At 44.5% G+C, this 27892-nt stretch overlaps 1 protein-coding gene across 2 annotated transcripts in view; it reads right to left on the bottom strand.

Annotated features, from left to right (window-relative positions):
- RELB (RELB proto-oncogene, NF-kB subunit) overlaps positions 1-27892 on the bottom strand; it is a 58126-nt gene that overhangs the window by 11380 nt on the left and 18854 nt on the right. The window contains exons 2-6 of one of the 2 annotated variants that reach the window (XM_073641417.1): positions 22287-22322; positions 14345-14619; positions 10634-10794; positions 9104-9195; positions 7171-7302 (exon numbers count right to left, since the gene is read on the bottom strand). In XM_073641417.1, the coding sequence (XP_073497518.1) occupies positions 7171-7302; positions 9104-9195; positions 10634-10794; positions 14345-14619; positions 22287-22322 (696 nt within the window). The remainder of the gene's footprint in view (positions 1-7170; positions 7303-9103; positions 9196-10633; positions 10795-14344; positions 14620-22286; positions 22323-27892) is intronic. The other variant, XM_073641418.1, reaches the window with a different exon arrangement.

The raw sequence follows: 27892 nt of genomic DNA on the forward strand, positions 1-27892 counted from the left end.
ACTCCCATCATCCTGACCCCCATCCCTTTACTGACGGTCCAGGGCACGGAACCGGGAACCGACCAACCGTGATCCCCACAGAAGTAACCCATCCATCCCGGTATCCGAGTACCCCTACCCCTGTGGACCGAATAAGTTTGGCTTCACGAAGAGGATACCGGGCCCAGTAGAAAAGGGTACTATGTGCTTAAATTGGACTTTTTTGAAAGTTTGTGTACTGTAAAACGGGCCGTCATTACTGCGTCATAGAGAAATTAAACTGTGTCACAGAGCGGAGAGAGTCGCGGGGGCGCGGCTAAAGGAGCGCGAGGATAGCCCCGCCGTTTTTTTTTTTTTTCTTTTTAGAGTCACCGGTTACTGAAGGAGTTGATCGTAGCGGCTGGCAACGGTTAACTAGGGGGGCACCGTCATGAGTGAAGCAAACAATATCCGAGACCTTGAGGGAGGGGATGCCCAAGACGCAGCAGCAGCCGGTTCCTCAGCTGGTGAAGGAGCCGCAGCATCTGGAGCGATGGCCCCGATAATGCCAATTGCCTTGCCGTATGTACTGGGGGCCATATGGTTACCGACGTATGAAGGTAAACCCGGTACCTTAGCAGCTTTCAAACGTAAAATGTGTGCGGTGCTGGACACGTATGCAATGACAGGAAAGCAGCGAGCCTCTGTTGTGCAGGGACAATTAATAGGTGCAGCGAAGCTAGAAGCTGAGACTTGGAGCGATGCTGATGGAGACTCTATAGAAAATGTGTTTGATAAGCTCAAAGCTGCTTTTGAAAAACGCACACAGTCTGAACTAAGGATGCTATTCTACCAATGCACGCAGAGACCGCAAGATACCATTAGAGACTTTGCCCTACATTTACAAGCGGCACTCCGGTCCATAAAACAGGTAGAGCCAGCAAGTGTGCAAGACGAAGATAAATTGCTTTCCGAACAGTTTATGAATGGGTTGAGATCAGACTTTCACCGTCAGCAGGTGCACATGTGGGTCCTAGATCATCCAGATGTGTATTTTAATACCTTAAAGGATCGTGCTATAACTGTACTACGAGACCCATTACCTGCAAAACCTGCAATCCCATCCTGGCAGGTTAATACCTCTCACATGAACTTAGAGCCTACCCCTAAAGACTCTGTAAAAGCGGTAGGACAAGCTGTCGTACCCGAATCTGCTGATGAACTAAGTAGTCAAGTATTACAACTAACCAAAAACATGGACTAAGTGCTAAAACTCTTGCAAGCCAGACCGGAGGCACAACCACCAAGCAAAATCCAGTTAGCTGAATCCCCTGAGGATGTTCCGTGGATGAGGAGAAAGCTCATGTCGCCTGTGTAGGGGACCAATGCACCACTCCAACGCAGAGCCATGTCGCCCGTGGAGGGGATCAACAAGTCGCCCGTTCAGGGGACCAACGCACCATTCCGACGCAGAGCCACTGACCACACGGATTCTTCAGGACAACCTGTTTGCCTTCGTTGCAACAAACCGGGCCACTTTGCAAGAAGATGACGTTTAAACCCGAGATTCCTGGGTCCGCGGGCCAACCCCCAGGAATAAAACGTCAGGGCCCATATGACTGGAGTAGTCGGTATGTGGGAGGCCGCCCGTACCTCAACATTACGCTAGAAGGAATCCCCACATCGGCCCTATTGGACAGTGGGTCACAAGTCACCACCATCCCACATATCCTTTACAAGCAATTTTGGTCTGATGCTGATCTTAGCCCCCCAGACTCTAGTCTTGTCATTTTAGCAGCTAATGGTCAACCACTGAATCAGGTGGGGTTTAGAGAGGTGACAATAAAGCTGGGGAGGGTGGAGTTGAGAGGCCAAGGGTTATGTGCGGTAGAAGATGACCCCAATAACAAATGTCCTTACATGGTGCTTGGTACTAATGTGATTGAAAACTGCCTTGAAGAAGTGCTGTTTTTACTCCAACAGATTACAGAGACTGCTGGCATTGGGCGGAGGAGAGTCCCTCAAAGAGAAATCCGTGCCTTAATTCACAAGCAACAGGTAAATCTGTCTGGGGGGGAGATTGGCAGTGCGCAGGTAACGGACCCGTTTCCCATTGTATTACCACCAAACAGTGAAATGATGATATGGTGTTGAGCAGCTATGGGTATCATAAGAAAGGAATACCAGGCAATTGTAGAACCGGTATATTCAGAGCAAAGACCTACACTCCTGGCAGCTAGAGGGGTTGTGGATGTACGCAGGGGAAGAGTACCAATCCGTGTGTTGAATTGTGGTGAGGAAGAAGTGAAACTACCCCGGTATGATACTGTAGCAAAGCTGTACACTGTTAGTAATGACAACATACAGACATTAGAGCCCTTGCCCCCGTCAAGTCAGGGGGAGGACAACAACCCCAAGGGACAGCTGGAGGAGTGGTGTCAGCAGTTGCACATAGGGACTGATGCCACTCCCGACCACCAGAAGCAAGGAGTTTACCGGGTAGTACAAGAGTTTAGCCAAGTATTCAGTAAGCATCCATTAGATTTTGGGAGGATAAAAGGGGTACGCCATCACATACCCACAGGTGATCATCCCCCAATTAAAGTGAGACATAGACCCATCCCACCAAACCACTACCAGTGTGCTAAAGAGATGCTGCAGGACATGAAGGAGGCCGGGGTGTTAACAGATAGCTGTAGTCCCTGGGCGGCCCCCTTAGTCTTAGTCAGAAAAAAAGATGGCACTATGAGGATGTGTGTGGATTACAGGGAGGTCAATAAGATCACTCACAAAGATGCTTACCCGTTACCCCGGACAGAGGAGTCTCTTGCTTCATTAAAGACGGCTAAGTATTTCTCCACATTAGATCTCACTAGTGGGTATTGGCAGGTCTCCATTGCAGAAGAAGACCGGGAGAAAACAGCATTCACAACACCAATGGGCCTATGCGAATTCAATAGCATGCCATTTGAGTTACGCAATGCACCGGGGACGTTTCAGAGACTCATGGAGTGCTGCCTGGGACACCGGAATTTTGAGACGGTACTTTTATACCTGGATGACGTCATAGTGTATTCCAAAACCTATGAAGAACATCTGGAACACCAGGTATTTACAGCTCTAACAAAGTATGGAATGAAGCTCAAACCATCTAAATGTTACCTGCTGAAGCCAAAAGTCCAATACCTAGGGCATGTGGTCAGCGCGGATGGCGTAGCACCAGATCCGGAAAAAGTGAGAGCTATCCAGGACTGGCAGAGGCCGACCACTGTCAGAGAGGTACGTCAGTTCTTAGGTTTGGTTGGGTATTACAGAAGATTTATTAAGGGCTACACGAAGATGGCAGCGCCCCTACAAGATCTTCTGGTAGGCCAAGCTAAGAAGAGAAGGTCTTCAGAGCTGCCGTTGGGATGGGGAAAGAAACAAGAAGACTTCTTCCAACAAATGAAACAGGCCCTGACCGGTGAGGAAATCTTGGCGTACCCAGATTATAACCTATCATTTGTCCTCTACACGGATGCAAGTAATGTAGGCCTGGGAGCAGTACTGTCCCAAATACAAGCAGGCAAGGAAAGAGTAATTGCCTATGCCAGTAGAAGACTTCGACCTACCAAGAGGAAACCGGAAAATTACAGTTTATTTAAGTTGGAGTTCCTGGCCTTGGTCTGGGCAGTCACGGAGAGGTTCAAGCATTACTTAGCAGCTTCAAAATTTACCATCTTTACGGACAACAATCCGCTAACACACATGGATACAGCAAAACTTGGTGCATTGGAGCAGCGCTGGATGGCCCGGCTATCGAACTACGACTTTACCATCAAGTACCGAACAGGCCGTGGAAATGCAAATGCTGATGCCCTCCCCAGAAACCCTCAAGTACATTTGCAAGGGCTTGAAGAAGAAACAGATGACTTGGAGGAAATAGAACTTCCAGCTTTCCATAAAAGTAGAAAATGGAAAATGACAGAAACCCATATCTACCAGAACCGTCAGGATGTTGCACTAAACCCGCTGCCTCATTATGGATGGAAAGAAACCCAAGACTGTGATCCGGAAGTGAGCCTAGTGAAGAGGCTGGTACTTTGAAATGGGCATTGTAGTTCCTGAGGAAGACCACTCAAGTGCAGGTTGGTATACTAGAAGAACAGAACAATACAAGAAAATAGTGTGTTGAGAAAAGTCTAGCAAAATCCAGAGAAAGACAAGAAACCAATTTCAATAAAAACGCACAAGGAATTCCGTTCACCCCCGGAGAATTTGTTTTGAAAAGGAAAAAGAGACTTCATAAGCTAGATAATCAATGGGAAGAAGAACCATACACTGTATTACCATCCAATTTTGACAACCAGAAAACCTGTCTAATCAGCAAGGATAACGGAAAAACAACAGCAACAGTGTCCCGAGACCACTTAAAGAAGTGTCCTCAACCCTTACAACAAAAAGAATATATCCCTTGTCCCATACCAGAGGAAGAGACGCCAAGGACAATTAAGACAATCTTAGGAGAGTTACCCGCAGATTGGCCCCAAATAGAAGGAGCATACTTAATTCCCATGTTGACATTCCCACAACCAGTAGAAGGATCAAGAGCAGAAGAACCACCTGCTGCAGCCGAGCTAGGGAATCCTGTAATCGGTGTACCTGCCATTCCCACTAGGGGAGTGGGAAGACACTCCAGCATACCTGTGCTACGTAGACCAACACATGAGTCAGTAAGCAGTGTTCGCTCCACACCAGGCTTATGCACCAGTGGGATACCAGTTTTAAGGAGGTCATCACGTATTAATTTTTGGACACCCACCACTCAGATACTGGGAGTAAACCATAACAAGTGGGAAATGTTAATAGGTTCAAAAATGTAAATATGTAGTTAAAGTCAGTATATAGAAGGGTGACAAGTAGACCAAAACAGGTTACACCAGGTACACAACATAAAAAAAAAGGGGTGATTAGAGTGGGTGTAAGAAGCTGTCTAGGGAGAGCAAAATCTTGGCCAATAGGTGACCCCAGGGCCAAAGGGCCTACATTGCTTATGACTGGGAGAGGCCCCTGCAGTACCTAGGACCCTTGCGCCGAGGCACACGTAGTAAATGTTTTGTTGTGTATTGTGAATTATTAAGTCTATTTGAATCTTTAAGCCTAAAGAGACTTTACCTGTTTGGACGTCTGAAACTTTTTGAAAATTTTTTAAGAATGGACCGAAGCCACAGGACTAGTGGTAGCAAAAACACATTCCCTTTAACAGCTTGCAGCAGATCGACTAGCGTTGTATGGACTGGTTATCCGTTTTTCCCATTTTCCCTGGTTATTGTAAATTTTATTTTTGAGACTCTGTTCAAATTACAAATATAAATGTTAATGTTATGTTATCTTTGTTAAAAAAAAAAATGTTTCAGTCCCGGAGGACTGAAGTTAACTAGGGGGGAATGTGGCACCCCTGCGGGGGATTACCACAGGATCCATAGGTGCAGGGAGAGATGTACACTTGGGCACACACAACACCTTCTACCCCAGGTCTGAGGGGAGGAGTCAGTTTCCAGGGAGACAGCAAAGTGGCAGTTAGTCTAGAGACGGGTGAAGGAGGAGGGAGAGTCAGAGAGCTGTTGGCTGAGGACCAGTTAAGCCCTGAACTAGGAAACAGGTCTGTGTTGTGAAGCGCCCTAGAGAGAGGGACGGAGGCTAGAAGGAGAAAGAAAGAGATAAAACTATTATCCCTTTAGCTCACCCGGACACCGGAGTCCGAGATTGCTATTAATTCAGGAATAGCATAGAAAACCCGGAAAGATCAGGAGGATCTACTCCCCCCTGAAGAAGAAGGGGAGAGAGTTGCCAAACTTGACCAAGTATAGGACCAGGGGCCCAGAAAGAGAATTGGTAGCCCCAAGGAAAGGTCCTCATTGTCAGTTGTGGAGAAGGACCCCAAAGAAAGTGAAGGTGGCACGTTCAGCTTAAGGCAGGACTGATCCCAAACAACGCACACATTGTTAGAGGAGGCCTCACAAATCTCCAGAGTGAATATCTCTACCTGCACCGAAAACCTGGTTACCCTCCTGAACTGTACCTGTTACCGGACATCAGTAAAAGAAAGGTATTGAAACAAAGACTTAATGTGTGTGTGTGCCTACTTTGACATTACTGCCTATAGCGTTCGTACAAGTCGTATGCCGATCACCTCAGCAACAATACACAGCGCTGGTAACCAATTTTACCAGTTACCACAGGAGGCGTCAGGACACAATACTCCCATCATCCTGACCCCCATCCCTTTACTGACGGTCCAGGGCACGGAACCGGGAACCGACCCCTATTCACATACATACATACATACATACATATATATATATATATATATATATATATATATATATATATAGGGGCTTAAAACTGTAATTCAACAGTCTATTGCAGTATATGGTAAAATGTCTGGTCTCCTATGAAGCCCAGCCCAGGCTTCATAGAGGCACCAATATGGAGATGAAGGAGGGCCTTCAGTGGGTACGTGGCTACCATGGCAACCCATAGGCTGCCGAGGGCACCAGAACGATTGTGCTACACAGACACCATTTCTATGTTGCTGTCACAGTTTGATTGCTGCTGTCAAATCTATCTCTGGTCACTGTTGTGGCTGGATTTCCAGTATATAGGCACCAGCCGTTGTCCGCTCCATACCCCCCCATCAGACAATATATCATATATCAGGAGAGGTTAATGTTGCTTGTGGGATGACCCTTTTGAAGAGCTATTCCAATCTTCATAGATGGATTTTGTCAGGTAAAGTTAGTAAAAATAAGCACTTTTTCAATTTACTGTGTTTACTAAAAATTGCAGACGTTCTTCAGATATTAACACTTTTCTTTTCAGCTTGTTGCCAAGGAGACCGACCACCTCTGCCGTCTAGCTTGTAAGCACTGCACTGAAGCTGGCTGGGATTAGGAGCTAATGTCGGCTCCAGCAATCCTGGCCAACTGCAAAACAGTGTTTACAAGCTCAATGGAAAAGAGCTAGCAAGCACTGCGCACTTTCTACTGTCTAGCAGCGGTGATCAGTCTCCAAGGCAACAATCTGTAAACAAAAGAAAAAAAGTGTTAATATCTCAAGAACGGCTGAAAATCTTAATAAGCAGTAAATTGCAGAATTTCTTGTATTTACAAGCCCTATCCGACCAATAACTATGAAGAGGAGAATAACACCATTAGTTGTCAGGAAACTTACTTTTGTCATACACTGATTCTGACAGCACTGGGCCGATACACATTCGTTGTCCGGATGGAGGAGTATACCAAGCCTGGAAGCATAGTCTGACAACATTCAGATCCACCTCTTCATGGTGCCGCCACATGCCGGCTATGGGGAGAAAGAGCAAACAGAAGCCATGATACATATCAGTCAGTGTAGAGTATATACAGTATATGCCACATGTACATATATATACTGCTCAAAAAAAATAAAGGGAACACTGAAATAACACATCCTAGATCTGAATGAATGAAATATTCTCATTGAATACTTTGTTCTGTACAAAGCTGAATGTGCTTACAACAAAATCACACAAAAATCATCAATGGAAATCAAATTTATTAACCAATGGAGGCCTGGATTTAGAGTCACCCCCAAAATGAAAGTGGAAAAACACACTAAAGGCTGATCCAACTTTGATGTAATGTCCTTAAAATAAGTCAAAATGAGGCTCAGTATTGTGTGTGGCCTCCACGTGCCTGTATGACTTCCCTACAACGCCTGGGCATGCTCCTGATGAGGTTGCGGATGGTCTCCTGTAGGATCTCCTCCCAGACCTGGACTAAAGCTTCCGCCAACTCCTGGACAGTCTGTGGTGCAACGTGACGTTGGTGGATGGAGCGAGACATGATGTCCCAGATGTGCTCAATCGGATTCAGGTCTGGGGAACGGGCGGGCCAATCCATAGCTTCAATGCCTTCATCTTGCAGGAACTGCTGACACACTCCAGCCACATGAGGTCTGGCATTGTCCTGCATTAGGAGCAACCCAGGGCCAACCGCACCAGCATATGGTCTCACAAGGGGTCTGAGGATCTCATCTCGGTACCTAATGGCAGTCAGGCTACCTCTGGCGAGCACATGGAGGGCTGTGTGGCCCTCCAAAGAAATGCCACCCAACACCATTACTGACCCACTGCCAAACCGGTCATGCTGAAGGATGTTGCTGGCAGCAGATCGCTCTCCACGGCATCTCCAGACTCTGTCACGTCTGTCACATGTGCTCAGTGTGAACCTGCTTTCATCTGTGAAGAGCACAGGGCGCCAGTGGCGACTTTGCCAATCCTGTTCCTCTGTGGCACATGCCAAGCGTCCTGCATGGTTTTGGGCTGTAAGCACAACCCCCATCTGTGGACATGGAGCCCTCATACCACCCTCATGGAGTCGGTTTCTAACCGTTTGTGCAGACACATGCACATTTGTGGCTGGCTGGAGGTCATTTTGCAGGGCTCTGGCAGTGCTCCTCCTGTTCCTCCTTGCACAAAGGCGGAGGTAGCGGTCCTGCTGCTGGGTTGTTGCCCTCCTACGGCCTCCTCCACATCTCCTGGTGTACTGGCCTGTCTCCTGGTAGCGCCTCCAGCCTCTGGACACTACACTGACAGACACAGCAAACCTTCTTGCCACAGCTCTCATTGATGTGCCATCCTGGATGAGCTGCACTACCTGAGCAACTTCTGTGGGTTGTAGAGTCCGTCTCATGCTACCACGAGTGTGAAAGCACAACCAACATTCAAAAGTGACCAAAGCATCAGCCAGAAAGCATTGGTACTGAGATGTGGTCTGTGGTCCCCACCTGCAGAACCACTCCTTTATTGAGGGTGTCTTGATAATTACCAATAATTTCCATCTATTGTCTATTCCATTTGCACAACAGCATGTGAAATTGATTGTCAATTAGTGTTGCTTCCTAAGTGGACAGTTTGATTTCACAGAAGTTTGATTCACTTGGAGTTATATTCTGTTGTTTAAGTGTTCCCTTTATTTTTTTGAGCAGTGTACATATATACATATATATACAATACAGACCAAAAGTTTGGACAAACTTTTGGTCTGTACTGTATATACACTCTGCATTACCACATCATATTTGCCACTACCCCTTTAGCCCAGACGTGGCAGTCATTACTCACCATTGTAGGGATCTATGCCCAACTTTAGTCTTCTCTTGACTGATGACTCAATTTCCTTCTTGCGGACGCACTGGATACCCAGATTACTAAAGCTGGAAGATAAAAAACAGACAAACTGTGTAGTCAGGATTTAAACATATCATGCAAATACTAAATATCAATGTATTGTGGGCTTAAGAAGCAACGGTATTCCAAGCGCACAGATCCCCGATTACTTAGTATCTCCTGCTGCAGAGGAAATGGAGAAAAAACTTGCCTTTGGGAGTGAATGGTGGCAGCTGTGATGTTTTTTTCACTAAAAGTTATTGTCCATTCACCACTTAGATCGGTATAAAGTAGTAAAAAAAAAATAGTAAAAAAGAGGAATTAAAGGGTTTTCGTACCCCTTTTAAAAGGGGTTTTCCCCACAAACAAAGTTGATTTTAATGAATAGATCTTGGAATAATAATAAGTTCTACAATTGGATGTGTTTAAATAAAATGTTCCTGTGCTGAGATAATCTTATAAATGTGCCCCTGCTGTGTACTGTGTAATGGCTGTGTCTGACCGTACAGGAACATAGTCTGATCATACCACAGCTCCTGGGCAGGGGGAGGAAGCAAAAGAGTATACAGACATTACAGCAGGGGATCACAGCTGATTCTTTGTGTGATGTAAAACATTTCCCTGCCTGTTTTTAATCAATGTTTTACCTCAAAGAAAGAATCAGCTGTGATTCCCTGCTGTAATGTATGTATTGTCTTTTGCTTCCCCCCTGTACAGGAAATGTGGTATGATCAGACCATGTTCCTGTACGGTCAGACACAGCCAATACACAGTACACAGCAGGGACACATTTATAAGATTATCTCAGCACAGGAACATTTTATTTAATCACATCCAATTGTGGAAGTTATTATTATTCCAAGATCTATTGATTAAAATGTTGATTCAAATTAACTTTCTTTGTGAGAAAACCGCTTTAAAGTTAGGCATTTCTCTGCAGTTGCAGATTTAAATTCAACAATAAATTAAAGGGGTTGTCTGACATTAATAAAAAAAACTTTAACATGGGCATTGATGGCTTAAAACTAACAAATTGTGGTACCGTATACTCACCTGCTGTCATCCCCGGGGATCCAGCTGAGGCCAATCAGGTGGTCTGTGCCCACATGGGAAGCCATGACATCACCGTTCTTCTGTAACAAGACTGCTGAGACCTATGATTGGCTGCAGAAGTCAGGTGGCTAGCAGAGCATGTCATTACATGAGCGCTGCAGCCAATCACAGGATTGTGACAGAAGAACGGCAACATCGTGAGCAGCCTGTGCTGGATCCTCAAGGGGTAAAAGCAGGGAGTATGGCTCAGTCTGTAATTTTTAAGCCATCATTACCCAGATTTAAAGTTTTTATTCTGGCAGGAGAATCCCTTTAATTGAGCTAAACCATAGTCTTCCCCCATTTTTCAGTTACACATACAATATATATATGGGTACGTTGCTCAGGCGGTCGTATCATTATTATGAGGCTCCCTCCTCATTTTCGGCTTACCTGTGCTGGGTTTGTCCTTCATCAGGATGCAAGATAATCTCACATATACCGTCATGGCAGTCTTTGCCCACCAGTCCGTGCGGGTGGATCCGATAAGGGGAGTCTTTCCAAACAAGGCACACTTTGACTTCAACGTCATGGATTCCTCCGCAGTTTAATAGCTAAAAGGTGACAATACCAGAAAGGTGACAGCTCTGACAAGGCGGGAAGGTGGAGGAATCTCAGGTACTTTCCACAGGAGGGTCAGTAGTAAATCTAATTACTGCACAATCCAAGTGATCACACGAGAAACAGAGTAACTATGTGCCCAAGAAATAGAAACCAACCCTGCACATGGCAACCACCTCAATAATACAACGTCTGGGACCATAAAACCGGCACGTCAGGACATGAAGGACTGTGCAAGCTGTAAACAACTGCCAACCACCACTGGGGTAATTATACAGAGGAAGGACGTCGGGCATGGAGCCCGGGAGCCATGTCACTGTTAATACATGGTAGATGGTAAAAGGGGAAAACCAAGCTAAATCAGACGTCTCCAAACTGTGACGCTTCAGCTGTTTTTCTACCCCTTACCCTTATCCAGACATTGATTATTGAGGTGATGTCACATAATGACATCATCAATGGCTAATAATGCACACCATGATGTCATGTCACACTGTACCCCTAATTTAAAGGGTTGATATTTTGGTAAAATTGCTTATAAAAATGGTCACATTTTGCAATTTCACTTGTTATTAAAAATCCTAAACATTCTTAAAAACGGAGATTTTTTTTTACATTTTATTGTTTATAGCTCACATGTACAGAGCTTACATGGTCTTTTCTATTGAGCTTGTAAGCGCTGCACTGTTCTGCTATAATGCCCGCTGGATCGCTAGTGTTTAATGTCAGATCCTAATCCAAAAAGCTACAATTCTTCTCCGCTCCTCCGATTCTTAGGTGCCTCATATAGCAGTATTGGGGGGGGGGGGGGGACAGTTTAGGATCCAAACCATCAGTTATGCAGAAGGGAACTGCCCCCCGTTCCCAAGTAGTTGAGGAGCGGAGCACTCCTGCTGAAAATAATGGGACGACCCCTTAGAATTATAAACTTTATGAGATTCAGAAATAATTATCCTAGCCTGCGTCTGCATACATTTTTACATGTTAAAGCAGAAGTTTGTGCTGCAGAGCTGCTCTTCCTTCAGTGGCTGGGGGCAGGAAGTTGCTGAATGATGGTAGCCATTATAGTTGTTAGGCTGTGTGCCCACGATTCGTTTTTTAAGCGTTTCCGCAGCAGCAAAAACGCTGCAGAAACGCTTAAAAAACACATGGTAGAAGGTCTGCCATGTCCCCCAATGATAATCCGTATGTGCTGTGCACACGCTGCAGAAATTTCCGCTGTGGATTATCATTGCGGAAAAATACGCAGCATGTCCATTAATTTTGTGGACACGCAGCGTAATTGCCACCATTGACTTGCATTGAAACGCATATTATCCGTGTCAGCACATTTGCACACACGGATAATATGCGTTTCAATGTGCGGATGGTACCCGGGTGTGGAGGACAGGAGACTCCTCCGGACCCGGGTCCATAGTACCTGTTAAAAAAAGAATAAAATAAAAAATAAATATTATACTTACCTTATGATGGCCCCCGGTGTGCTTGTCTTTGCTTGCCGGCAGCTCGCGGTGGACTGAAGGACCTGCGCTGACGTCATTTAGTCATGTGACGGCAGGTCCTTCAGTGTACCGCGAGCTGCTGGCAGCCAGGACGCATCGAATCAAGACTCCGGGGGCCATCGGAAGGTAAGTATAGATTTTATTTATTTATTTTTTTTGACATTCTTTGGGGTCACACTATATATATGCCGGTTGCATGGATTTATATAGTGTGACCAAGTTGTCAAGCACTTTCCAAGTGATGCTAAAACCGCTTGGAAAGCGCTTGTCAACCCGCATGCGGAAATGCATGTGAAGAACGCTTCACATCCGCATGTCCCTGGAAGGAAAAACGCATGTACAATCCGCATGTACAATCCGCATGTGTTTTTTCTGCCAGGGAGATGCAGAAACGCTCAGGAAAAAATCCGGAACATTTCTGCATCGTGGGCACATAGCCTTAGTGCAGTTATTTTTCCGTCATCACTCCATCCTCTACTTGCCAGCAATTTTTGGTGCTACGAGGCAACAATGGCTGCACAACATGGAGATCGCTGCTGTAAAATTTTTGGTGCTACGAGGCAACAATGGCTGCACAACATGGAGATCGCTGCTGTAACATCCCAACTAATGACTATCAAACTGGTCACATTGCAGCAAGCAACATAATGGGACTGCGGCAAAAATTCCAAAACTGCTGGATTTTTGGTTCCAGGATGGATGCAACTTTTCCATTAGGGATCACCTATACTGATAGTCACCAGCGACCAACACTTGTCTGCGATTCACTTGAGTTTTATCGCAACTCTACTTATCTAAGATGGGATGTTGCACGAAACCCAATCACTGTGTCTGATCAGATTAGTGACGGAGCTGGGAATACTCATACAGTGTCTATTCATTTCAATTAATGGGCAATCACACACATCTTGGAAGAAAACTGCTCTCTATATTCACTTGTTGCGGGGGGCGGGGTTCTGTAGGCAAAACCTGCTCTCTTGGCAGTAAAGAAGGTGATTACAAAAATAAAGTTTTGCTGCATTTTTGCATGATTTTTGGGTGCAGATTACAAGTGTGCTTTGTCTACATTACATGTTTGATAAAGCTAGTTTTATTCACCAAAAATGTTGCAAAAACACATGGTTCCGGTTTTCTGCAGCATTTTTTTGCAACTTTTTTACTTTGACACATGGTAAGGTTTTCATACTAGAGGTTAGGACCATCCCGAATAGGGTCACCTTGACGTGGTGGGATGGATTTTACATTTTTTTGATCAAAATTATGTTAACTACTCTATGTTATTTTCATGCACTATTACCATTTATTTTCTGCAGGGTATTTGCTCATTTCTGTTTTTATCTGAGGTTTTGTCTGTTTAGTGGCCAGTGTAAACATGCGCCTACACGTTACAAGCACACCAACTTACATTCTAGTTAATTTCTTTAGGTTTTTGTTTCATTATTTTTGTGCTTTGTGCAAATAAGGTTGTGGCCTCCCTTTTCTTTTAGCTGGACCTTACATTCATACAGCTCCCCATGGCTGAGTGTCCATTAGCTGGGTCTCAGTCCTTCTCAGCCCTTATTCACATTACGTCCCTTGACATATGGTAAGATTTTAATACTAGAGTTTAGGACCATCCAGAAAAGGGTCACCTTGACATGGTGGGATGGCTTTTAAGTTTTTTTTTTTATCAAAATTATGTTAAAGTACCCTATGCTATTTTCATGCACTATTACCATTTATTTACTGCAGGGTATTTGCTCATTTTGTTTTTATCTCAGGTCATTTTAGTGGCCAGTGTGAACATGGGCCTACACGTTACATGCGTACAAACTTATATTCCAGTTCATCTCTTTAGGTTTTTGATGCTGTAAAAAGGAGCCTTTTAATTTGTATTTAAAAAAAGCTGGGAAAAAACAATGCAAAAACGCAACATGTGAACAAAGCTTAATATTTTGGTAAAATGCAGTAAAAAAAAAAATTATTATTAATCGTTTTTCACCAGAGCATTTTTAGTAAACAATGGAAAATACATCTAAAAACACAGCAACAATGTCCTTACGGCAATAGCAGGAAGTGTCTTGCTGTTTTCGGTGCTGCTTTCTCCGAGGATGCTGCCCGCTGACCTCCCCTCGCACTGGTACCGGAACCGCATTCCTCGCTGTTTTGGCTGTTCCATAATAATTAATTCTGGTGCAGGAGTATTCTCGCATTGGGCCCAGTTTGGGGTGGCAGGATCCACTGGGGAATTCCATGGGGCAACAGTGACTGTGTCGAGAAGGGAGTTACACGTCCATATGGGTCTGGATTCACTATCGATGAAATCCATGACTTCTTCTATAAAAAATTGGACAAAAAGAAATGCACATGATGACATAACACATGACGGGTTTAGAGGTGAGATCACACTACTTGGTGCGTTGGTTGGGGAATCCCATTTTCTGATTTCTCACAGCTCGAAAACATTGCTTGCCTGCTTGTAACAACTTATGACTCACAAAGCCCAGGTCACACACAACTGAATCCTCACCAGCGCAATCAGACAAGGCACCGAGAGGTAGTGCATGGCAGTGCACCGAGAGGTAGTGCATGGCAGTGCACCGACAGGTAGTGCATGGGAGTGCGCCTACCATCATCTTCTCAACAATGGTGACCCATCCATCTCCCAGTGTCATGTAATCAGAGATTATTTTATTCATAAGTTGCTTAACCGGACAATTTTCCTCAGATCTGACCAGTTATAGAAATACTTTTTGCAACTTTTTTTTTTGTGTTACACAGGAATTATTTTTTTTTACATTCTGTGGTCAGGATAGGTCTAATGTGTATGGGGGCCTCCCGTCTCTTCCCCGACAGATGTGTGTCTAGAGCAGGGATGTCAATCTCAAACACAGAGAGGGCCAAAATGAAAAACTTGGACAAAGTCGTGGGCCAACCAGTATACAGTATAATGGGCCCCACACAGTCCTCCATACAGAATAATGACCCCACATAGTCCTCCATACAGAATAATGGGCCCCACATAGTCCTCCATACAGAATAATGGGCCCCACATAGTCCTCCATACAGAATAATGGGCCCCACATAGTCCTCCATACCGAATAATGACCCCACATAGTCCTCCATACAGAATAATGGGCCCCACATAGTCCTCCATACAGAATAATGGGCCCCACACAGTCCTCCATACAGAACAATGGGCCCCGCATAGTCCTCCATACAGAATAATGGGCCCCACATAGTCCTCCATACAGTATAATGGGCCTCACATAGTCCTCCATATAGCATAATGGGCCCCACATAATCCTCCATAAAGAATAATGACCCCACATAGTCCTCCGTACAGAATAATGGGCCCCACATAGTCCTCCATACAGACTAATGGGCCCCACATAGTCCTCCATACAGACTAATGGGCCCCACATAGTCCTCCATACAGACTAATGGGCCCCACATAGTCCTCCATACAGACTAATGGGCCCCACATAGTCCTCCATACAAAATAATAGGCCCCACATAGTCCTCCGTACAGTATAATGACCCCACATAGTCCTCCATACAGAATAATGGGCCCCAGATAGGGGTGGTGGTTCTGGTGTCTCTGGCCAAATTTGTCCCACGGGCCAGAGTTTGACATGTATGTATTAGGGTGAAAAAAATGAAAATCAGCAAAGATGTATAATGTTTCTGGATATGCTAGAACTGGTGCAAGCAAGATTATTGTATATAGTTGGCAGTGCCCAGAGATGAACGATGTCTTGAAACGCTCTTTACCTGCAGATATAGGATTAATCTGAAGGTAAATAGTGGTAAAATCATCCCTGCATTACTGGAGTAGCGGCTGCAGGAAGAAAACGGATTTATGTCCTCCCTGCAGCCGCTCGCTTTCAGTCATAGGGGCAATGCAGGGAGCGGTAACAGTCACCACTCATTACACAGTGAGCACAGCTGTGATGACTGCCAAGCAAACTGATTGACAGCCCGGTCTGCACACAGACGCTGCTGATCAGGCTGTCAGTCAGTGTAGCAGGGAGTGATTACCGCACCCTCACAGTATAGTGAGTGGCAACTGTAACTGAAAAAGGCAAGTGGCAAAAAAATCAGACCCGAATGGATTTTGCACTGTGACCCCATTCAATTGCACTTTGCAGCATAGAGCGATCTTTGGACATAGAACCTGTACTTTAGGCGCAGCCTAAAATATGATGTTAGATCTAGTCTGTATTGTGCTCCAGAGCTGCATTCATACTTCTGCTAACTCTAAGGCTGAAATCTACAAGCATAGCTTGCTGGCTCACACCAGAGTCATTTGCATTCTGTATAGTCTCCAAAAATCACCTCTTTATAGCGCCACTTATCAAGTAACAATGGTTCAGCTAGGTATTAGGGGAGTGTATGTTGTCAACCTTGTCAACAGTTTTCAATAGCAATGCAGCTTTATGAATGCAACTCTGGGGTATATTACAGAATAAATCAGGAGCGGCACAAGTAATGCATTTAATTTAGAAAGTTACTCAACTTTTTGGTGTGTATGGGTATAATTCGATGGAAAAGTGGTGAATGAGTGAGGCCCTTTCCCCTGAAGTCTATGGGAATTATGGAATGACCTGTGCAAGCGGCCACCGCTTCAGTGAAGGTCATGGTCCCCGAGGTGGCATTTATGACATATCCTGTTGACATACATTGACATTTTGGATTGGGAATACCCCTTTTCTTTACTTTCTGTTCCCTTTTTGTAAAAGTGAGAACTGAGAGTGATACAGAATTCGCAAGGGTTTCTTGATAAAATAATTCTCATTAACTGGTATCCTCCTCCGGAAAGAAGAGAATTCCCTTAATTCTGAGTTTAATCCAGAACCGCACATGTCTGACTGCATCTGTCATCTCTGGAAAAGTGATGACTGCTTTTCCTTTTCCACTGACTCAGGATCGCCTTTCCAGGGACTGTGATATTTCCAGGATTCGTATGGCTTTTACCTCGTCTTAACCTAGTAATTGAGATGATGCATGTCTCTAGAAGGGTGCCAATTCTAAAATTGGGGGTTTCAGTAACACATAAGGAATGCAACCCGTCCATTAACTTGCTGTAGTCACACACATGGGACTATCAACTTAATATGCTGCCATATGTACTTCTCTACAATGTTGTACTACAGCGCCACACCTGTTCGGAGATTGTGTGTGGTATAGCAGCTCATCTTCAGTCACTTCAGTGGAGCTTAACTGCAATACCACACACAAACTGGTCAGGTGCGGTGGCGTTTTTGAAAAAATAAATACATCAGCCAATATGTACAACCCCTTTAATTTTAAAGGGGTTGTCCAACAAATAAAGTACATTTTAATTAATAGTTCTTGGAATAATAATAAGTTCCATAATTGGATGTGTTTAAAAAATGATCCTGTGCCGAAAAAATCTCATAAATATGTCCCTGCTATGTGCTGGGTAATGGCTGTGTCTGACCATGTAGAGCTGCTCTAGTTCATGCTCAGCAAAGACCACAGTTCCTGGCCATGGGAGGAAACATTAAGTCACTTATGATAAGAAAGTATACACATGACAGCGAGGGATCGCAGTTGTTGCTTTCTGAGTTAACACATTTCCCTACCTGTTTTATCACAGGAATGAGTGTTTCTGCTGCATTTACAGCCCTCTGAGCTCATCATAAATCAAGTTAGTGACATATTAGTTCAGTGGCCTCCAGAGCTACATCACTAACTTGATTTATAATGAACTCAGAGGGCTGGAAAATCAACAGAAACACTCACTCCTGTGATAAAACAGGCAGGGAATTGTGTTACCTCAAAAACAAGTAACTCTAAGCCCCTGCTGTCATCTGTATACTCTCTTATACTCTCTTATCATAAGTAACTTATGCTTTCTCCCCAGGCCAGGAATTGTGGTATGTGCCAACCATGAACATGAGCTGCTGTGTATGGTCGGACACAGCCATTACACAGTACACAGCAGGGGCACATTTATAAGATTATCTCAGCACAGAAACATGTTTTATCACATTCAATTGTGGAACTTATTATCATTCCAAGATCTATTAATTAAAATGTACTTTGTTGGCTTGTAAACACAATCACTTTTGCAATTTACTTCTTTTTAAAATTTGCAGCTGTTCTTGAGATTTTAACACTCTTCTTTTGTTTACAGCTCATTACCCAGAAGACTGACCACCACTCTTGTCTAGCTTGTAAGCATTACTCTGAAGCTGGCCAGCATTAGAAGTAATGGTGCACTCCAGCGATCCTGGACTGCATCAAAACAGTGCTTACAAGCTCAATACAAAAGAGCTTGTACGCACTGCGCATGTACTACTGTCTAGCAGTGGTAGTCGGTTTTCAAAGCAACAAGCTGTAAACAGACAAGAAAACTGTAATAATCAGATCTGCACCAATCGGCAGAATGGGGAATTTTTATCCCCTGGTCTGCCGATCGATGCAGGTTCCAGCGACCGGACCCCCACTGATCCATAAGTTATCGTTTGTCCTGCGGATAGGAGATTAAGGGGTTCTCTGAGGAAAACAAGTTAAGAAGCACCACACCGAAAACCAATAATGAAACATCTGCTGTCACACAATCAATAAGTCATTGGGTTCCATCCTCCAAATATCGAGGACCTTTGCCAGATCCCATGTAAAGAACATCCCCTTTCTGGCCTCACTTAACTATGCTACAAGTCAAGAACATATGAAGCAGATCTATGATGTTTAGGCGGTAAGTGCAGAAATCCCCTTAATTATGTAACAGGAGCTGATGACACGAAGTAACGCTCTGGAAAGTAGGAAAGTACCCCTGAAGTTCAGGTGCTGACAGCGATGTGGATCTTCACTTATCATCTATGACATGAGGCTGGAAAAAGACTCCAAAGAGCAAAACTGAAAACTCAAGGACGCGTGACTGAGTGCAGAACTGATGCCTCATTTTTATTTTTTTTTCCATTTTTGAAACATCATGGTATGAATTGCACATGGTGCCTTTTTCAGGCAGCTTTCATCTGGGACCCGCCTGTTCAAAAACGCTAAAAAAAAAAGTAAACAAATGAACAGTAATGTCAAAACGACGTTCCGTGCCTCAATCTTCGATAGCCGTGAAGTGGCTGATAGAAGTGAACGGTCCATTCTAGGTGAAAGCCGCCAATGTGTTATATTTAGACTGTAAAAAAAAAAAGAGGTTCAAAAAGACTTCATAAAAGGCGCTACGGGAAAAACGTCACCAATGTTTTCCTGAAACATCTTCTGCTTCAAAAACAACGTCTAAAAGCCGTCGCGCCCACATACCCTTAATGGTCTTTTTATACAGAGTTCTTTGAGGAGTTTTTGGAGCAGAAATTGTTCTGCAAGTATTCCTCAAAAACTTAGTTTTCGCTATAGGTGCAGGAACAGACTTTCCCTCACCTTCCAGCCTGCATTGCATCTACCATTGTCTAATTGCTTGCCTGCTTTTACCTGTTTTAAAAAAAGGATCTTGTGTTCATTGGTGGAGGTCCAGCTCCTACCACCCACTTCACCATCTGATAGAAAAGGCCGCACTGTAAGCACCACAGCTCCGTTTATTGTGTAGTGGCCATGAATGGTACTGCATACCAGTAAAGTGGTGAGAGCTGCAGTACCAATGTATGGAGCTGTGCCGTATCTGCTGTACCAAATCCCAAGCAATCAGCAGATCATGGCGGTGCCAAGTCTGGGAACTCCATTACTCTGAGACTGGACCGCCATCAATATTAAACCCTTCTAACCCCACAATCTAGCGAATAGTTATTGAGCTGGATGTCTCTGCCGGCCACAGAATGAGGATGTCATTTCTTTTTGTGTTGCAATCATTTTTTTGGCTCGGCCTTTACAGTCCTCTGAGGGTAACTCCCCGGCTAATTTTGGAAACGTACACTATTGCTTTCCCAACAGGTTGTTATGTTTTGATTCTTAAATTATTATACGCTTAAAGGTACCTCACCTTTCACACAAAACCTGTAGTAAAGCATAATCTTCCTCAACCCCAACTAGTTAAAACTACTTTAAGTGCACATACCAGTCTAACATGTTCAAGAACTGTCCTGATCCCTATGCTCTGTAACTTGCCATCTACTCTTTTTGAGTGGCCGGTTCTTACTTTTCAGTATTCTACCAGCAATATAGGTGCAGGAACCACCTTTTTTCTCATCTCCCAGTATGTGTCCTACCACTGTCCTATACATGTAAAGGTGAGAGAGCTGCAGTACCAATTATGGCCACTACAGACTGTACAAAGCTGGGCCACTTCCAAAGAAATCAAGCCCTATCTCAGTTGATCATGGGGGTGTCAAAAATAGCACCCTCCACTAATCTGACAGATAAATGCTTTTATAAAATTGCATTGCACAAAAAAAAGGAAGTGTCAGGAAACTGTTGTTCAACCGGACATCAAATTAACACAGTCCCAAATTGCCTGTCTTGTTAAAAAAAAAAAAAAAAAAAATAGATGCTGACAAATAAATTTTGATGGAAGCAACACTGGAAAAAAAAATATCTGAAAGTGATGTGAAGAGACCCCAAGTGTCCTAAGTACCCACCAGAGACCCGGCGTGTACCGCCCATGATACCTGTACCACAGATTGGGCACCTGGGGCCCAAAGCACAGACAATATCTTCCAAATCATGTTCGGACAGATGTATACGAGGGGCGATCCAAAAGTAATGATAATCGGTTATTTCTATTGCACACAGAAATTAAAATAAAAGGTTTTCTTCTCTCTTAGGTACCCACTAGTCCAAGAAAAAAAAATCCCTTAAATAGGCCACGATTCCCGGGAGCTACATTCATTTGAATAGGAACTCCCGAGGAGTGAACATCAAAATGGAAAAAAACGAGCTCAGAGCTGTCCTCAAATACCTCTGCTTGAAAAAAATGACTACCAAAGACATACACAGCGACTTGGTGGAAACATTGGGGGACTCTTCTCCTCCATATTCCACAGTTGCACGCTGGGCCAAGGAATTTAAGCTGGGAAGAACATCGACAGGAGATGAACATCGTGAAGGACGCCCATCCACGTCCCTCAATGAATGAAGAAAACGTGAAAAAAGTTGAAGAAGTAGTATTGGCCGATCGAAGAGTGACTATCAGGCATGTAGCTGAGGTCACAGGGATCTCATATGGCAGTATTCAAAGAATCCTTGCAAAAGAATTGCATATGAGAAAGGTCTCGGCGCGTTGGGTGCCAAAAATGTTAACCGACGAGCAAAAGAAGAAACGAGTTGACATTTCAATAGCAAATCTCGAAAAGTTCCAAGCAGACAAGGAGAATTTTTTGTCACGTTTTTTGACCATGGACGAGACCTGGATCCACCACTTTGATCCCGAAATGAAACAACAATCGATGACATGGAAAAGAGCCAACGAACCGACGCCGAAGAAATTCAAAATGTCAAGCTCAGCAGGGAAGGTTATGGCGTCCGTTTTTTGGGACGCTGAAGGAATTACTATGGTGGACTATTTGGAGAAGGGAGCCACTATTACGGGTTCCTACTACGCAGAACAAATAAGAAGATTGCGGGAGGCTATCAAGGAGAAAAGGCACGGCAATCTGCGGGCTGGAGTGCTGTTTCACCAAGATAACACGCCGGCTCACAAAGCTGCAGTTGCCATGGCTACCATTCAAGAAGCGGGCTTTGAACTGGTGGAACACCCCCCCTATTCGCCAGATCTAGCCCCCAGTGACTTCTTTCTCTTTCCTCGGCTCAAGGAACACCTCCGGGGCAAGAAATTTGACGACAATAGCGACGTGATAACCGCTGTTGGGGATTTTTTTGAGGGTCAAGATCAAGAATTTTTTTCGAAGGAAATTCTAAGTTTAGAAAAGAGATGGACTAAATGTATAGACTTGTTAGGAGACTATGTAGAAAAATAATTTTTCTTTTTTACTATATTCATTGTGTTTAGTATTGATTATCATTACTTTTGGATCGCCCCTCGTACATAGGTATATATAGGATTATATAAGCCATCGGGCACTTACCTAGTGTTGGAGTTGGTTGGGAAGGGCAATTAGAACCTGAAATAAAAGGAGAATATTAGAAACTAGATGGTGGCCCGATTCTAACGCATCAGGTATTCTAGAATATGTATGCGGCCGACCGGGCGCAATCAGCAGAGCGTTGTTTAAATTTGGCGCCAAAATCGCTGATTGGACGCGGCCAGCAACTGCGACCAATCAGCAAAACGGTGTTTAAATTTGGCGGCAATATCGGTCGCGGGTGGCGGCCGCGACCAATCAGCGAACTGTGTTAGTGAGGACCGGAGAGCTTGTTTAAGTTTGGCGCTAAAATCGCTGATTAGTCGTGACCGATCAGCAAAACGGTGTTTAAATTTGACGCCAATATCGCTGATTGGTCGCGGCCGGCGATCGCGACCAATCAGCAGAGCGGTGTTTAAATTTGGCGCCAATATCGCTGATTGGTCGCGGCTGGCGATCGCGACCAATCAGCAGAGGGGTGTTTAAATTTGGCGCCAATATCGCTGATGGGTGGCGGCCGGCAACTGCGACCAATCAGCAGAGCGTTGTTTAAATTTGGCGCCAATATCGCTGATTGGTCGCGGCCGGCGACCGCGACCAATCAGCAGAGGGGTGTTTAAATTTGTCGCCAAAATTGCTGACCAATCAGAGAACCATATTACTGATGACCGGGCAGCGGCGCCGTCCCTCCCTTCACACTTGCCAGCGGGAGATCAGCGGCCCAAGCCGCTGATCTCCCAATGGTAGCCGCATGGAGGTCAGCGGCGCCGCCCGTCGGGGTACTTGTGCTGCCAGCAGTGGGGAAATGAGCAGCTAGCGCCGCTCATCTCCCGGCTGCATCGCCGCTGACTTCCGTCTGGCAGATGAGCCGCTAACGGCCGCCATCTTTTTCTGAAATCCCGCGTCGCTGATTGGCCGCGGCCGGACCAATCAGCGACGCGGGATTTCCTGGACAGACAGACAGACAGAAAGACAGACAGGATAAGACGATTATATATATAGATGAATATAAACTTGAGCCAATAATGTGCACAAAATCAATATAAATATATTCACATATATATATATATAGATATATATATATATATATATATATACAGTTATATGAAAAAGTTTGGGCACCCCTATTAATCTTAAGCTTAATGTTTTATAAAAATTGGTGTTTTTGCAACAGCTATTTCAGTTTGATATATGTAATAACTGTTGGACACAGTAATGTTTCTGCCTTGAAATTAGGTTTATTGTACTAACAGAAAATGTGCAATCTGCATTCAAACAAAATTTGACAGGTGCATAAGTATGGGCACCCTTATCATTTTCTTGTTTTAAATACTCCTACCTACTTTTTACTGACTTACTAAAGCCGTTTTTTTTGTTTTGTAACCTCATTGAGCTTTGAACTTCATAGCCAGGTGTATGCAATCATGAGAAAAGCTACTTAAAGTGGCCACTTGCAAGTTGTTCCCCTGTTTGAATCTCCTCTGAAGAGTGGCATCATGGGCTCCTCAAAACAACTGTCAAATGATCTGAAAACAAAGATTATTCAACATAGTTGTTCAGGGGAAGGATACAAAAAGCGGTCTCAGAGATTTATCCTGTCAGTTTCCACTGTGAGGAACATAGTAAGAAAATGGAAGAACACAGGGACAGTTCTCGTTAAGGCCAGAAGTGGCAGGCCAAGAAAAACATCAGAAAGGCAGAGAAGAAGAATGGTGAGGTCAGTCAAGGACAATCCTCAGACCACCTCCAGAGAGCTGCAGCATCAACTTGCTGCAGATGGTGTCACTGTGCATCGGTCAACTATACAACGCACTTTGCACAAGGAGAAGCTGTATGGGAGAGTGATGCGAAAGAAGCCGTTTCTGCAAGCACGCCACAAACAGTCGGCTGAGGTATGCAAAAGCACATTTGGAGAAGCCAATTTCTTTTTGGAAGAAGGTCCTGTGGACTGATGAAACCAAGATTGAGTTGTTTGGTCATACAAAAAGGCGTTATGCATGGCGGCAAAAAAACACAGCATTCCAAGAAAAACACTTGCTACCCACAGTAAAATTTGGTGGAGGTTCCATCATGCTTTAGGGCTGTGTGGCCAATGCCGGCACCGGGAATCTTGTTAAAGTTGAGGGACGCATGGATTCCATTCAGTATCAGCAGATTCTTGACAATAATGTTCAAGAATCAGTGACAAAGTTGAAGTTACGCAGGGGATGGATCTTTCAGCAAGGCAATTGTTATGTTCTGCTACCAGAGCTAAGGAAAGAGAGGAGATCTGTCCCTACGATAGAACTCAGCTTTATCCCTACGATGTAACAGGGGACCTGATCCTGCGATCAGACCTGCTAAAGTCCTAAGCTAGTCTGTACGGAGACCTATAGATGTGGGGAAGGAATCCCTACAAGTACTAAGGACTGGGAGGAAAATGGGACACCTCCTAACAGAAATAGTAGCAGACAGACAAACAAACAAAATATATAGAACACTGAGGTCCGTAGACCAAGCAAACTAACAGAGTTAGATACAGAGCACAGGCTAGCTAGAAAGTAGTTATACAATGAAGTCCAGCAAAGCCAGAAGGGCGGAGCAGGATTAAATAGGCCAACAAGGTCATGTGACCAGCAAAGGAAAAAAACCTAAGAGCAAGGTTCTAACAGTACCCCCCCTTCTAAGAGGATCCTCCGGATCCCCTAGGACCAGGCTTATCAGGAAATCTCCTGTGAAACGCTCTGATAAGTCTGGACGCGGAAACATCATCTGACCTCACCCAAGAGTTATCCTCGGGTCCGAAACCTTTCCAGGCCACAAGATACTGCAAACTACCTCTATACCGTCTAGAGTTAAGGATGCGAGAAATTTCATATTCCCCGTCCTCCACCACCGGAGGAACAGAGGCAGAGGCGTCACCATCCGACAACAGCTTTTTTTAACAGAGAGACATGAAATACCGGATTAATTCTCCAGGAGGTAGGAACCTCCAACCTAACAGCAGATTGGTTGACAACCTGAAGCACCTTAAAGGGCCCTACAAACTTGGGACCCAATTTCTTAGAAGGAATCCTCAACCGCAGATTCCTAGAGGACAACCAAACCATGTCACCAACAGCGAACAAAACCTCCTGTCATTTCCTATCAAAGTAGTCTTTAGATTTTCTGTTGGCCTCCTGAAGATTACCACGCACATCCGTCCAAACTCTCTCCAAATCACCGGAAAAATTCTCCTCCTCAGGCACGGCAGATCCCAACTTGGAGAACGACCCAAACGACGGATGTCTCCCAGAACAACAAAAAAAAGGCGAACACCCAGCAGAAGAGGATGTATGATTGTTCAGAGCAAATTCAGCAAGTGGCAGAAACTCAGACCACCCCTCTTGATTGTCTGCCACAAAACAACGCAAGAACTGCTCAACATCCTGGTTTTTCCTTTCTGTCTGGCCATTAGATTCAGGATGATATCCGGACGAGAACGATAAATGAACTCCCAACCTGTCACAAAAGGCACGCCAAAAACGAGCCACGAACTGAGGACCCCTATCAGAAACAATGTCAGTAGGAACGCCATGAAGTCTGACAATTTCCTTGACAAAGGCCTTAGCGAGAGTTTTAGCGCAGGGCAGTTTGACGAAGGGAACCAAGTGACACATCTTGCTAAAACGGTCCACGACCACCCAGATGACAGTAAAACCCTCAGAGGGGGGAAGGTCAGTTATAAAGTCCATAGCCAAATGTGTCCAAGGAGCACTGGGAACCTCCAAAGGACAAAGCAACCCCGCAGCAGGAGTATGTGAGGACTTAGATCTAGCACATATAGTACATTGACGCACCCACTTAATGACTTCCTTCTGCCATCCAGGCCACCAAAAACTGCGACCCACCAGTCTCTTGGTCTCAGAGATTCCGGGATGACCTGCCAACCGAGATTCGTGACACTCAACAAACAAATCTCTCCTAAAAGTCCCAGGCACAAACAACCTCCCATGAGGAGTGTTAGATGGGGCATTCTCCTGTGCTTTAAGAATCTCATCTTCCAAAACGGAGTCCAAAGCAGCTATCACAACACCTTCTTGTAAAATGTTCTCCTCTTTCTCAGCACCGACTATGGGAGAAAAACTGCGAGACAAGGCATCCGCCTTAACATTCTTAGTACCAGGGATGTAAGTAACGGAGAAATTAAACCGCGAGAAAAACAGTGCCCACCTAGCCTGACGGGCATTCAGGCGCTTGGCAGCATCAAGATATATCAGATTTTTATGATCCGTAAGAACCTGAACGGGAAATTCCGCACCTTCCAAGAAGTGGCGCCAGTGTTCAAATGCGAGTTTAATAGCCAATAATTCCCGATTACCAATATCGTAATTCAGTTCAGTCTCCGAAAATTTTTTTGAAAAAAAGGCACAGGGATGTAATCCATCCCCGTTATCCTGAGACAATACTGCGCCAACCCCCACAGAGGAAGCATCAACCTCAACCAAAAACGGCTTAGTCACATCAGGCTGCATAAGGATGGGAGCAGAGGTGAACCTCTCCTTGAGATACACAAAAGCTTCAATAGCCTCAGAAGACCACTGAACCGCATCAGCACCTTTCCTGGTGAGATCGGTCAGAGGTTTGACAATACTAGAAAAAATTTTTATGAATTTTCTGTAATAATTGGCGAAACCTAAAAACCTCTGTATCGATTTCAAACCAATAGGCCTAGGCCATTCCTGTACAGCTTGAACTTTAACCGGGTCCATCTCAAAACCTTCGCTGGAGATAATGTAACCCAAAAAACTAATTCTCTGTACAGCGAACTCACATTTCTCCAGCTTAGCAAAAAGCGAATTGTCCATTAACAACTGTAATACCTCACGTACGCTCCGCCAATGAGACTCCAGATCCGGCGAATAAATCAAAATGTCATCCAAATACACAACCACATTTTTGCCGATCAAAGGTCTAAGGATGTCATTAATAAGATTCTGAAAAAATGCAGGAGCATTAGTAAGACCAAAAGGCATAACCAGATTCTCAAAATGACCCACAGGAGTGTTAAAAGCAGTCTTCCATTCGTCACCCTCCTTCATGCGCAACAGATTGTATGCCCCCTTAAGGTCAATTTTAGAGAACCACTTGGCCCCCATTAACTGGTTAAATAAATCAGGAATCAATGGCAGTGGGTAAGGATTGCGTACAGTAATTTTGTTAATCTCACGAAAATCCAGACAAGGACGTAAACCGCCGTCCTTTTTTTTTTTTACAAAAAAAAATCCAACCGCCACAGGAGACTTAGAGGGCCTAATGTGACCGGCGGCCAAACTTGTCTGTATGTATTCCTCCAAAGCCTTCCTCTCAGGAATAGTAAGGTTAAATAAACGATTTTTAGGAAGAGTCGCTCCAGGGACAAATTCAATAGAACAATCATAGTCTCTATGGGGAGGCAAAACCTGCGATTCCTTCTCAGAAAAAACTCTCCAAAAATCCTGAATAGGAACAGGCAATTCTCCCCTATCCAAAGCGGCAATACGCCCGTTACAACACTTGTCATAACATTTATGGCTCCAGGATTTAATTTCACTGGTAGACCAATCCAGTACAGGATTGTGAAATTTTAACCAGGGCAATCCCAATATTAC

Source organism: Phyllobates terribilis, unplaced genomic scaffold (genome assembly GCF_046119375.1).
Source record: "Phyllobates terribilis strain yellow unplaced genomic scaffold, ASM4611937v1 Scaffold_7__3_contigs__length_470593459, whole genome shotgun sequence".
Lineage (NCBI taxonomy): Eukaryota > Metazoa > Chordata > Amphibia > Anura > Dendrobatidae > Phyllobates > Phyllobates terribilis.